We start from the raw sequence: 14796 nt of genomic DNA on the forward strand, positions 1-14796 counted from the left end.
CATACCTAAGGCAGAGACGCTGCATAGAGGCAATCTTTGAAAGCAACTGATGATATTCGTAAACAAACGAATGTAGCATACGATAAAATTACGGAGTTCACGTGATTAATTACATAGCCACAAATTATACCGATAAGAATTAAAGGTAAGGAAAATAAATAAGAACAGAAAAAGAGAAGTATACATGTCTGAAATAATTATCGTTATTTATGCGAGTAAGAAAAGCACAGAGAACCTACAAGTCTGAAATAAATTATTGTCGTTATTTATGCCAGTAAGATGATGGTGTGTGGTTTGCGGGGCGCCCTACTGCGAGGTTATCAACGCCCGTACAAATTCCCAACCTTTGCTCAATCCAATCTCGCCACTTTCATGAATGATGATGAAATGATGACAAAAACACCCAGTCATCTCGAGGCAGGTGAAAATCCCTGACCCCATCAGGAATCGAACCCTGGACTCCGTGCTTGAGGAGCGAGAACGCATTATGATATTAAGAAAAGCATAGAACCTTTAAATCGAGTGCAGTATAGCGTATGATGAAGCCATAATGTTATGAATGGTTCAAATGGCTCTGAGCACTACGCGACTTAACGTCTGAGGTCATCAGTCGCCTAGAACTTAGAACTAATTAAACCTAACTAACCTAAGGACATCACACACATCCATACCCGAGGCAGGATTCGAACCTGCGACCGTAACGGTCGCTCGGCTCCAGACTGTAGCGCCTAGAACCGCACGGCTACTACTGCCGGCATGAGTAAACAAGTACCGAAAATTGACAATTAGGGTCTAACAAATACTGGAATCGGTAACTTGAACTGACATAGGTTAATTCCAACCATTCCGCGGTTCGTTATTTTGATCGTTTTAACAACAAGCGTGCGCACTAAATTATTACAGGATTTCTACATATAGTATTACTCTCTACATTAATATGAAAAAGAAAAATTTGGAAGCTGTAACTACAATGTTTATTAGTTTTTCATAGTAGTTCTGAGATCGATAAGAAATCAATAAATCCTACATAGTTCACAGATTTACTGCAAAAATGTCCAAAATTATGAAAAATCGAATAGTTGGAAACGGTAACTAGAATTGAACAGTTCTGATTACCAATACCAGTGATTCGATGATGCATTAATTAGATCTTTTTCAACATGTTTGTGCACTAGAATGTAGGCTAATATGATTTCTGCACTTTTAATTGCTATCGGAACTACTGCCAAAAAGTTGCTAATATTGGAGTCGGTAACTAGAATTGACCTATATACGTCAGTTCTAATTACAGTCACCAATTTTTCTTATACACCACAGTAGTTTTAGAGAGCAATCACAAATGTAGAAATGCTATTACGTTTCAGTGATTACAACCGCAAAAATAATTTACATATGGATCATGAAGCAGCTGGAAACTAACTGGAATTTACCTACATAAGTTAATTCTAGTTATAGATTCCAATATTCTTCACTTTTTGTAGATATTCGTTTGTCGTGTACTGCCTTTTCTCTTAGAATTTAGTGTGTCGGTTTCTCCACATTTTATGCGACCGTTACGTATTTGTTATTCATTTAATTTTCCCGTTTTTCTGATACATTTTGATTTTTCTCCGCCTAAAACCCCAACTTTCCTGCAATACTCCCGTTAGATTCAATAATTAATAGTAAAATTAACGCTGTGTCGTAGTACGACTTCACCACGCGCTTTACTGTAACGAAATTTAAAGGTTCTCTGTGCTTTTCTAGTCGCATAAATTACGTGAAGACTTCTTACCAAGTAAATAACTGCGTGAATGTGATTAGGGTGCTTCATTGATCGTGACCGGTCCAAATATCTCACGAAATAAGCGTCAAACGAAAAAACTACAAAGAACGAAAGTTGTCTAGCTTGAAGGGGGAAACCAGATGGCGCTATGGTTGGCCCGCTAAATGGCGCTGCCATTGGTCAAACGGATATCAACTGCGTCTTTTTTAAATAGGAACCCCCATTATTACATATTCGTGTTGTACGTAAAGAAATATGAATGTTTTAGTTGGACCACTTTTCGCTTTGTGATAGATGGCGCTGTTATAGTCACAAACATATGGCTCAATTTTAGACGAACAGTTGGTAACCGGTTGGTTTTTTAAATTAAAATACAGAATGTAGGTACATTTGAACATTTTATTTCGGTTGTTCCAATGTGATACATGTACCTTTGTGAACTTACCGTTTCTGAGAACGCATGCTGTTACAGCGTGATTACCTGTAAGTACCACATTAATGCAATAAATGCTCAAAATGATGTCCGTCAACCTCAATGCATTTGGCAATTCGTGTAACGACATTCCTCTCAACAGCGGGTAGTTCGCCTTCCGTAATGTTCGCGCATGCATTGACAATGCGCTGACGCATGTTGTCAGGTGTTGCCGGTGGATCACGATAGCAAATATCCTTCAACTTTCCCCACAGAAAGAAATCCGGGGACGTCACATGCTTCGACGAGCAATCCACCTGTCATGAAATATGCTATTCAATACCGCATCAACCGCACGCGAGCTATGTGCCGGTCATCCATCATGTTGGAAGTACATCGCCATTCTGCCATGCAGTGAAACATCTTGAAGTAACATCGGTAGAACATTACGTAGGAAATCAGCATACATTGCAAATTTAGATTGCCATCGATAAAATTATCCTTCCTCCCATAATGACGCACCATACATTAACCCACCAAGGTCGCTGATGGTCCACTTGTCGCAGTCATCGTGGATTTTCCGTTGCCCAACAGTACATATTATGCCGGTTTACGTTACCGCTGTTGGTGAATGACGCTTCGTCACTAAATAGAACGCGTGCAAAAAATCTGTCATCGTCCCGTAATTTCTCTTGTGCCCAGTGGCAAAACTGTACACGACGTTCAAAGTCGTCGCCATGCAATTCCTGGAGCATAGAATTATGGTACGGGTGCAGTCGATGTTGATGTAGCATTCTCAACACCGACATTTTTGAGATTCCCGATTCTCGCGCAATTTGTCTGCTACTGTGCGGATTAGCCGCGACAGCAGCTAAAACACCTACTTGGGCATCACCTACTTGCAGGTCCTGGTTGACGTTTCACATGTGGCTGAACACTTTCTGTTTCCTTAAATAACGTAACTATCCGGCGAACGGTCCGGACACTTGGATGTTGTCGTCCAGGATACCGAGCAGCATACACAGCACACACCCGTTGGGCATTTTAACCACAACAGCCATACATCAACACGATATCGACCTTTTCCGCAATTGGTAAACGGTCCATTTTAACACAGGTAATGTATCACGAAACAAATACCGTCCGCACTGGCAGAGTGTTACGTGCTACCACGTACTTATACGTTTGTGACTATTACAGCGCCATCAATCACAAAGCGAAAAAAGTGGTTCAACTAAAATATTCATATTTCTTTACGTAATAGACGAATTAGTAGTAAAAAATGGGGGTTCCTATTTTTAAAAAAACGCAGTTTATATCCCTTTGACCTATGGCAGCGCCAACTAGCGGGCCAACCATAGCACCATCTGGTTTCCCTCTTCAAGGCAGACGAGTTTCGTTCTTTGTAGTTTTTTCGTTTGATGCTTATTTCGTGAGATATTTGGCCCAGTCACTATCAATGGACCACCCTGTATAGCGCGCTGAGAGTATTTAGGCGCGCATGCGTTAGAGTCACGGTGGCAGATGGTCCATACCTCTCGGCGGCAGCGCCCTCGGTGGTGCAACTGCAAATATCAGCTGTCTTCAGCGTTGTCGCCAGCGGCAGTCATCGGAAAATTCTGGCGTCTTTGTCGGAAACAGTCTCTGAGATGATGGGATTTCACGCATTATCCAGCTAGTAGCCGCTGACACGGTTCATTAGATTTTCCGGGATGCGTATTTCAACGGATTCTTTAATAATGGAGCCCCAAAAATATGTTTCTATGGCCAAAAATAATGTTTTGCCATAGTCCATTGAATGTGCGTTGGAGATACAATGTTCCGCATTTGCAGACTTGTTGAGTTGCAGAAGGCGAGAGCAACGCTTATGTTCTGTCTGACGTTCTTCCATTGTGCGTGTTGTTTGTCCTATATACGCCACAGTACACTGGCAAGGTATTTTGTAAATTACTGTCTTCCGCAATAACAAATTATTCTTCACTGATCCTAACAGGTCCGAAATCTTAGATGATGAGCGGAAAAACACCTTCACCTGAAAATTGCTAAGAACTTTGACTATTTTGAACGAAATTTTTCCAGTGAAGGAAGAAAAGCTAGGGACTTTGCTGACACATTCTCCTCTTCATCCACTTTCCAGTTCTTGTTTTGACTGAGAATGCCCTCTCAGTTTTCCGGCTCAAGTATCCATTGCATCTGAACACTGTCCTTAAATGTGCAACCTACTTCTAAGTGGCTACTCTGTAATCCACATTTAAGTACCTAACAGAGTATGCAGACACAATAGCGCCTTTCTTAGCAATCATATACAACCGCTCACTTGACGAAAGGTCTGTTCATAAAGACTGGAAAGTAGCACAGGTCATACCAATATTCAAGAAGGGACATAGGAGTAACCCACCGCATTACAGGCCCACATCGCTGACCTCAATTTGCAGTAGGATTTTGGAGCATATACTGTACTCGAACACTATGAATCACCTTGAAGAAAAAGACTTATTGATACATAACCAACACGGATTCAAAAAATATCGTTCTTGTGCAACACAGCTAGTTCTTTATTCCCATGAAGTAATGAATACTATCGACGAGGGATCTCAGATCTATTTCATAATCCTAAATTTCCAGAAGGATTTTGATACCGTTCATCACAAGCGACTATTAATCAAATTGCGTGCATATTGAGTATAGTCTCAGTTTTGTGACTGGATTCGTGATTTCCTCTCAGAGAGGTCACAGTTCGTAGTGATGACGGTAAATCATCGAGTAGAACAGAAGTGATATCTGGCGTTCCGCAAGGTAGTGTCACAGGCCCTCTGCTGTTCCTGATTTACATAAATGATCTAGGTGTAATCTGAGCAGCCCCCTTAGATTTTTTGCAGATGATGCTGTAATTTACGGTCTATTAAAATTATCAGACGACCAATTCCAATTACAAAATGACCTAGAGAGAATTTCTGTGTGGTGCGAAAAGTGTGGCATTTGGCACTAAACAAAGAAAAGCGCTAGGTCATCCACATGGGTACTAAAAGAAATCCGATACATTTTGGGTATACGATAAATCGCATAAATCTAAGGGCTGTCAGTTCTACTAAATACGCAGGAATTACAATTACGAGCGACTTAAACTGGAAAGACCACACAGACAATATTTTGAGGAAGGCGAAACAAAGATTGCGCTTTGTTGGTAGAACACTTAGAAGCTGCGAGAAACCCATTAAAGAGACATCCTACATTACACTTGTGCGTCCTCTGCTGGAATATTGCTGTGAGGTATGGCATCCTTACCACGTAGGATTGACGGAGGACATCGAAAAAGTGCAAAGAAAGGCTGCTCATTTCTTGCTATTTCGCTATAGGGATGAGAGTGTCACTAGTGTGATACGCGTGTTGGGGTGGCTGTCACTGAAACAAAGGCGTTTTTCTTTGCGGCGAGATCTATTTACGAAATTTCAATCACCAACTTTTTCTTCCGAATGCGAAAATATTTTGTTGACACCCACCTACGTAGGGAGAAATGATCATCATAATAAAATAAGAGAAATCAGAGCTCGATCGGAAAGATTTAGGTGTTCCTTGTTCCCACGCGCCATTTGAGAGTGTAATGGTAGAGAAGTAGTATGAAAATGGTTCGATGAACCCTCTGCCAGGTACTTAAGTGTGAATTGCAGAGTAACCTAGTAGATGTAAGTTCTTCATGTTGACAGCTATTCTTGATTAGAATTCTGGAATATTCACTTCATCTTCCTTGGTGAAGGAATTTCGGAAAACTGTGTTTAAGAACTCCGCTTTAGTGGCGCTGTCATCGGTAATATTACCATTGGGGTCGTGCAGTGAAAGTAGCCTACTGATTGTGTCTTGGCGCTGGTGTACTTTATATGCGGGCAGAATCTCTTTGGATTCTCTGTCAGATTTCCAGGCAGAGTTTCGTTGTGGAAGCTATTAAAAGCATCTTTCATTGAACTTCGCGCTGAGTTTCGAGCATCAATGAAACATCCGCAGTCTAGGAGATATTCTGTTTTTTTAATTTTTTTTATTTAAATTGCTTTTTCAGTTGCTTTTACAGCAGTATTCTGACCTGTTTTGTGCACCATGGGGGATCTGTAACATCTTTTTTTAATGTATTCGGCAGCCGATACTATTTCTTTCGAGCCGCGCGGAGTGGCTGCGTGGTTTGAGGCGCCATGTCACGGATTGCGCGGCCACTCGTGCCGGAGGTTCGAGTCCTCCCTCGCGCATGTGTGTGTGTGCTGCTCTTAGCATAAGTTAGTTTACGTAGTGTGTCAGTCTATGGATCGATGACCTCAGCAGTTTGGTCCCTTAGGAATTCACACACATTTGAACATTTATTTCTTCCGGTTGAAGCCACATCTGGTCTAAACTTACATAGTTAGTTGTGAAAGAGTGAAGACTGTCCCTTAGGAAGGCATCAAGCAAATTTTTATCTGCTTTTTAAAACAGATATATTTTGCGTTAATTTTTGGTGGATGTGGACGTTGTGATGGTTCGTCTTGTTAACTATGGGGCTATTTTGGTGGTCACTAGTCCTGTATCCGTCATGATTGTCCCTACTTGCTCAGGATTATTTTTTACTAAGAGGTAAAGTATGTTTTCGAAAACATTTCCTCTTCGAGTGAGATCCCGAACCAACAGCTCAAAAAAATTTTCGGAGAAAGTGTTTGGTACTGTTGCTAACGATGTTTAATACCTACTATCGGCTGTGAACATGTATTTTCGCCAACATATCGAGGGTATGAGTGCCGGCCGGTGTAGCTGAGCGGTTCTAGGCGCTTCAGTTTGGAACCGCGCGACCGCAGCGATCGAAGTGTCGAATCCTGTACCGCGCAGCCGCTATGGTCGCAGGTTCGAATCCTGCCTCGGGCATGGATGTGTGTGATGTCCTTAGGTTAGTTAGGTTTAAGTAGTTCTAAGCTCCATGGGACTGATGACCTTAGATGTTAAGTCCCATACTGCTCAGAACCATTTTTTCGAGGGTATGAGTAGGGTACCTATTTAATATGATACACAAGTTTTCTTTGAACTGTTCAGCAGCTGAATCATCTGAGTCTGTGATCAGTAAAAGGAATCAGTTTTTTTTCAGTTTCATATTTTTAATTTTGAGTGTTAATCTGTCATTGCCGGTGTGTGGATAAAAGCAACTTTTCTGTGCTTTCTTACTTTAATTTTCTAACCCGTTGGATATGTAACTGCTGATCATCAAATAAAAAATGTGAGACCATATCTACCAGGTGACCAAAAAGTCAGTATAAAATTGAAAACTGAATAAATTACGGAATAATGTAGATAGAGAGGTACAAATTGACACACATGCTTGGAATGACATGGGTTTTTATTAGAACCAAAAAAATACAAAAGTTCCAAAAATGTCCGACAGATGGCGCTTTATCTGATCAGAATAGCAATAATTAGCATAACAAAGTAGGACAAACCAAAGATGATGTTCTTTACAGGAAATGCTCAATATGTCCACCATCATTCCTCAACAATAGCTGTAGTCGAGGAATAGTGTTGTGAACAGCACTGTAAAGCATGTCCGGAGTTATGGTGAGGCATTGGCGTCGGATGTTGTCTTTCAGCATCCCTAGAGATGTCGGTCGATCACGATACACTTGCGACTTCAGGTAACCCCAAAGCCAATAATCGCACGGACTGAGATCTGGGGACCTGGGAGGCCAAGCATGACGAAAGTGGCGGCTGAGCACACGATCACCACCAAACGACGCGCGCATGAGATCTTTGACGCGTCTAGCAATATGGGGTGGTTCTAATAAAACCCCATGTCATTCCAAGCATGTGTGTCAATTTTTACCTCTCTATCTACATTATTCCGTGGTTTATTAAGTTTTCAATTTTATACTGACTTTTTGATCACCCGGTATATTAATAACACAAGATGATGTACTTAGAAAGTGCTAATGAAATATTCTTATATTTTAGACTTAAGTACAATCCATCTTCAAAAAATATTGACTGAATAACTATTAAACGTATAGATACTAGACTGTGTGTGTTTTCTTCCAAACTTAGTTATTCGTGCATGACCTGTTCTCAAACAAACTTAATGAGTTACATAAAAGAAGAACAATTTTAGAATCTTGGCCTCTGTAGATTAATTCCCTGCGGACACCCATGAACGTAGACCAATAAATTTGCAGTTTGGCGTTTACTGTCTAAAACAGGGAGCCATATCAGAATTGTCTACCTCGATAACTTACTGATAAGTAAGATACACCGCCTAAGGCTAGAAAATGACATATTAAAGTATGTGGTGAAGAGCATGAAAGGAACACATTTTCAAAGCTGCAAACAAGGTATGAATATAGTATAAGTATTGCTAGCAATACTGACAGCACGGTAGACTGAGATTTGGCCGTTGCACTGTTCAGGGTACCGCTTCCCGCGCGACGATCGGCGCCTACAGACGCTGCTAGACCTGATAAACACGCGATCACGATCCTTCGACATGGCTGGAGGCAAACTCAGCGCCATGCCGTGGTTGCGCTTCATCCAGCCTGAGGCAACTGGCTACAACGCGATCATCAGGTTCAACGAGATGGCGCGCACCTACTTTTTAGTAAGCACTACTAATCAAGACTCATTGAACTTAAGTGCGCGCCTGCATTACTTGTTTAACCCTTGCAGTACCACCTTTTGAAAATATTTTAGTCTAGACAGTTTTTTTATATTTTTAGACAATATTTATCGTTTTAAATGTATTCTTCTGCCAGATTTCAGGAACGTTTTAAAATTTTCAGTTAAGCTTAACCTAAAAATTTAAGTTAAGTACACTACTGGGCATTAAATTGCTACACCAAGAAGAAATGCAGATGATACACGGGTATTCATTGGACAAATATATTATACTAGAATTGACATGTGAATACATTTTCACGCAATTTGGGTGCATAGATCCTGAGAAATCAGTACCCGGAACAACCACCTCTGGCCGTAATAACGGCCTTGATACGCCTGGGCATTGAGTCAAACAGAGCTTGTTTGCTGTCAGCATTATCCTGCTGCAACGTAGGGTTCCGCAGGGATCGAATGAAGGGTAGAGCCATGGGTCGTAACACATCTGAAATGTAACATCCACTGTTCAAAGTGCCGTCTATGCGAACAAGAGGTGATCGACACGTGTAACCAACGGCACCCCATACCATCACGCCGGATGATACGCCAGTATGGCGATGACGAATACACGCTTCCAATGTGCTTTCACACGGATGCTACCATCATGATGCTGTAAACAGAACCTGGATTCATCCGAAAAAATAACGTTTTGCCATTCGTGCACCCAGGTTCGTCGTTGAGTACACCATCGCATGCGCTCCTGTCTGTGATGCAGCGTCAAGGGTAACCGCAGCCATGGTCTCCGAGCTGATAGTCCATGCTGCTGCAAACGTTGTCGAACTGTTCGTGCAGATGGTCGTTGTCTTGCAAAACGTCCCCATCTGTTGACTCAGGGATCGAGAAGTGGCTGCACGATCCGTTACAGCCATGCGGATAAGATGCCTGTCATCTCGACTGCTAGTGATACGAGGCCGTTGGGATCCAGCACGGCGTTCCGTATTACCCTCCTGAACCCACCGATTCCATATTCTGCTAACAGTCGTTAGATCTCGACCAACGCGAGCAGCAATATTGCGATACGATAAACCGCAATACGATAGGCTACAATCCGACCTTCATCAAAGTCGGAAACGTGATGGTACGCATTTCTCCTCCTTACACGAGGCATCACAACAACGTTTCACCAGGCAACGCCGGTCAACTGCTATTTCTGTATGAGAAATCGGTTCGAAACTTTCCTCATGTCAGCACGTTGTAGGCGTCGCCACTGGCGCCAGCCTTGTGTGAATGCTCTGAAAAGCTAATCATTTGCATATCACAGCATCTTCTTCCTGTCGGTTAAATTTCGCGTCTGTAGCACGTCATATTGATGGTGTAGCAGTTTTAATGGCCAGTAGTGTAGTAAACGTCATTTTCCCAACTGAATTTATTATTCAATATTTTCAGGTTCAGTATATTAATTACACATCAGTATTTCTTTAATAAGTATGTTCTGAGTAAAAGTCAACAACAGTTCACGAAATTTGCAACTAACATTTTTTGCTGTGGTCATTGTACATTCGATAGTACATTATATTGGAAGTGTCTTGATACTGCTAAGAGTGTGCTAAACGATATATTCAGGTTCTGGACTCTGCCTACATATTAGTACTTCATTAAAAAGTATGTTGTTACCATATGTCGACCTCTATTTAAAAAAAAGTTCGCTTTTTCGTTTGCTAATGTGCATTATGGAAAATGCTTTGGTACCGCTAGGGTTAAGGAGAAAAGTTTCTCAGCCTCACAATGAAAAATAGTCTTTCGTCCAGCCTCATCGTCAGTCTTGTTCTGTCTAGGAGTCCTGTCTACTCGGTTCGCTAGACAAACGATCAAATAACTCGTATTAATGAGTTCCATTGCAATAAGAAAATAACAAAACTTAACTTCGGCAATTACACAGATGTGTCGCAAGCAAATGGCGACATACGAAATGGTCAGTCTTTGCAGTGACTGCTGATCTCTAACTGACAAAAGTCGTTCCTGAACTGCTATCGAAGTGGCTAATCTTGAAACTGCTATCCATGTCGCTAACGTTGACACCGCTATCGAACTGGCGGTGACAAGTCGGTCGTGGCGCTTATGTATTCTTCACATAAGGGCCACTGCTGTCGCGTTGTCGTCATGGAAGGGAGTCAGTCAGCATGCGATTGGTTGACTTCTTCTCACAGCCTTCTCTTCTTTGTCGTTCCCGACTGGCGAGTTGGCGCTTGACTTTACGCCGTAACAAACAATATTTTGTAAGTTAAGGAAAAAATCTAAATAGTGCCCTTTCAGATCTCTACACTTTCTCACACAATGTTCCAGTCAGTATAGTACACTTCTAAAAATCTGCAAAATATCCGTATACAGCTACAGGAGCCTTTAGTTAGACTTGAAACCATTTCAACCCAGATTTATTTTAATGTAAGACTAGTAGGCAGCAAAATGATGAGAATGGTACAATTGGTGCCTCTAATCTTTCACGTTTCCCACCGTCAAAACATCTTTGCAGGCAGATGCATTGACATCAGGATATGGAGACCCCTTTCAAATTCTGTCAGAGGGTGATAACGCTGTCTCAAAAAAATGGTTCAAATGGCTCTGAGCACTATGCGACTTAACGTCTGAGGTCATCAGTCGCCTAGAACTTAGAACTAATTAAACCTAACTAAACTAAGGACATCACACACATCCATGCCCGAGGCAGGTTTCGAACCTGCGACCGTAGCGGTCGCCCGGTTCCAGACTGCAGCGCCTAGAACCGCACGGCCACTCCGGCCGGCTAACGCTGTCTCACATGGGTACGCAGCATCACTGTGTCCTTCACAACGATCACTCATTGTATGACGATGTTAACTCATTTTTACAGACTACGAGGCCTCGCAACAACACTAAACACGAACAGACTAATGCACTGTAGTGGCGTTGCTATCTGTCACAGATATTTGCAGCTCTAATCATTACATACCTGGCGATAGTGTGTACATATTCAAAGTTATACTGATATCTGACAATGCCTTGTGAGTGGTTTGCTTTATCATCAGGTTGTGTAGGGGGCTGTGCAAAAAGATGTCATTACTTATATGATACTGACTTTTATTTTTTTCATTTGTTTTAATACAAAAACACTCACTATGTACACAGACCCAAAAAACTGCGAAATATTGGTATCAGTCCATTGGGCTTAATTCAGATATCCAAATGAAGCTAGTGCACTTCTTAGACCTGTACACCTACGTTCCCAATGCACATGAAAAATCCTTTCGCCGTATAGGCCATAGCTCGTTCAGACATATCCATAAGCGGATAACTCGTGTTGTGCATTCTTTGCCGTCGTTATCGTCAGTAGGTCTTGTTGCATACACACGTTCTTTCACCATTTCCCACAGCCAAAAATCCCATGGAGTCAAATCCGGTAACCGTTTTGGCCACGTCAAAGATACACCTCTTCCAATGCAGCATCAATTCAGGTAATGTCGAACCTTTAAGGAATATTATGATGGTGCACCATCTTGCTGACAGTAACCTGATGCTACGAGAGAGTGGGGAAGCTTATCAACCACAAAATTCTGCAACACATCGATATAAGAATCTCCCATTATAGTCTGATCATTAAAAAAAAAGTAGACCAAGTAGTCCAAACTTCGAAGTACTGCACCATACGTTAATTTTAGGAGACGATCGAGTGCGCTCTCTTAGTTCATGGAGACTGTATGAACTCCAAATGACCACTGTGCTTATTCACTTTGCGCTGACATGAAATGTGACTTTCTCAGACAGCAAGAACCCAACATTAGGGTCTACGTGTGTCATATCTATCAACATTTCTGCAGCTCGTAAATGAGAAATTTTATCAGCGTGAGATAGGGCCTGTGTCTTTTGAATGTGGTACTGCTTCATTCCCAGATCGAAGCGGAAAATTCTTAACACATTTGTCCTCGAAATTTCGGTTTTCAATGCTAATCTGGTACTTGACGTTCCTGGGCTCCTAACCACTGTTCCCTGACATTTATGATGTTATCTTCCATTAGAATACTTCTTGGACGTCCACTGTTTCTTTTACAGTCATTGATCACAGACATGATGTGCACAAATTTTTCATGCAGTCGACCTTGTATATGTCTTGGAGGATAGTTATGAAATCATTGCTGCAACTTTTTTTCTCATGATGATCCGAACATTTCTATCCCAATTACTACCTTTCTTCTCTTTTCCAAAGTAAGTCGGATGGTCTCCTCTAGTCAGTAACAAAAGAAAATTTAAAATTATGTAGTACCATATCAGCGGTAACATTATTTTGGACAACCCTATATACAATGGGTATAACTGCAGATATTTTTTATATGTGGTACTGTAATATGTACACACACCAATATGTTAGTTGTTTTTTTTTTCCTACGTCGAACCGTCTTCCCACAACCGCGTCACGAATTTAACGACCTGATATTTTCAACACGGTCATTGTGGACCACGAAGTGTGCTGTGCCTATCAGCATATTTATTTATTTATTCCTCATAATTACAACCTATTATGTGAGAAACTAAAATCGGCCATACAAATTATATATCCTTGGACAGTAATAAAACATATATTAACAATTTACTTCTACTATTTAATTTTTAAAGTACTTCTACTACTACAAATCTATAATAAAGCCCTTAACCAGATACCCAACTATTAATACTACTATAAGCACTACAGAATCTGTTCCCTGTTTATTCATTTATTTTGATGCATGTAACTTGTAGATGGATATTTCCGCTATTGGATCTGCCCTCATACTACCCTGGTCAAGAGCCATTGTCTTCTGGATTCGTTGGGCATCAAGCAGCACATCGGCAGTATTTCCACCGTATCGAATAAATCCATGCATCACTGTTACATCTTCAAGTCCACACTTCCGTCATCACTTGCACCAACACGATGTAGATTCTTGGGACACTATTTCATTCGGTGGTTGCCGACCTCAGTTACCTTCCCTCCATCTGCAGAGTATTGTAGCCTGGATGGCAGCATGCTGAGTTATGGGTGAATGCCTCGTGAAGTCTTCCATGGCCTTTCTGGATACGGCGGCTGCAGTATCGTCCAAGATGCGCCACGTCGACTCACTCATTAATGCTGCTTTGGGCTCCAACGTCCTTAATAGCTGACGTCCATTACCCATCGCATCTTCATAGAGCGTGCAGCCCCACAATGTGTGTTCTGATGGGCACACATGGCAGCAGGCGCTGCTATCTTCTGCCTTTATATGGATAAGTGGCATACGGGCCATCACGGTCAGTCAGGTATTGTTTCAATGCACTTGGCGGGTCAAGAAATCACGTTTTTAATCTCTCCTTGATATTGGCGGGAAATTAGTATGTTTTCCTGCCTATGCATGAAATGTCTCGTTCATTTTGCTGCCGCTATAATGTGCGATCTTTTGTTGCCTTTTTAGAAATGGCCTCAGTTCCGAGCACCTATCACACTTCCATTCGATTTCTTTTCTATTACCATTAAAAGTCTCCCCTTTTCATAATTTCCAAGTCCAGTGGGCGAATCCCTAGAATTACTAACAAAGCTTTATTCGGGGTAGTGCAGTACGCCTCCTTAATCTTAGTAGCACTCCTCGTTGAACTCTTCTCACTAAAGAGGCTGGCTTCTCTAGCTGCAATCTATGAGCTCAAACGCTCACAGCATATCCTACAACTGATGCTAATACACGTTGGTAGTACACTCATTGTTTTCAAGGTAAGCCGAAGTTACCTATATTCAATGGGTATAATTTTATTCATGAAGTTTGTACCCTTTCTGCCTGCTTCCTCTATATGATGTGCCAAGTTACGACCTTCGTCCAGAAATACCTCAAGATATCCAGTTACTGTTCTCCTCCTAATCGTTACATCATTTCATTTTCATTTACAGTTTCCTACTAGGTTCCATTTCAGTAGGAGTTACGTTGTTTTGTGAGGCGCCAGTGACAATTTTACACTTCAACCCCAGCCCTCAAGTGTGTGGGTCTTCTATAATTTT

The 14796-nt window shown here is 41.5% G+C and overlaps 1 protein-coding gene across 1 annotated transcript in view; it reads left to right on the forward strand.

Moving 5' to 3' along the window:
- The window catches only part of LOC124613041 (methyl farnesoate epoxidase-like), a 191913-nt gene that overhangs the window by 112960 nt on the left and 64157 nt on the right, over positions 1-14796 (forward strand). Inside the window, exon 4 of the mRNA XM_047141609.1 lies at positions 8582-8769. Within this exon, the coding sequence (XP_046997565.1) occupies positions 8582-8769 (188 nt within the window). The remainder of the gene's footprint in view (positions 1-8581; positions 8770-14796) is intronic.

Source organism: Schistocerca americana, chromosome 4, assembly GCF_021461395.2.
Source record: "Schistocerca americana isolate TAMUIC-IGC-003095 chromosome 4, iqSchAmer2.1, whole genome shotgun sequence".
In the NCBI taxonomy this organism is placed as follows: Eukaryota; Metazoa; Arthropoda; class Insecta; order Orthoptera; family Acrididae; genus Schistocerca; species Schistocerca americana.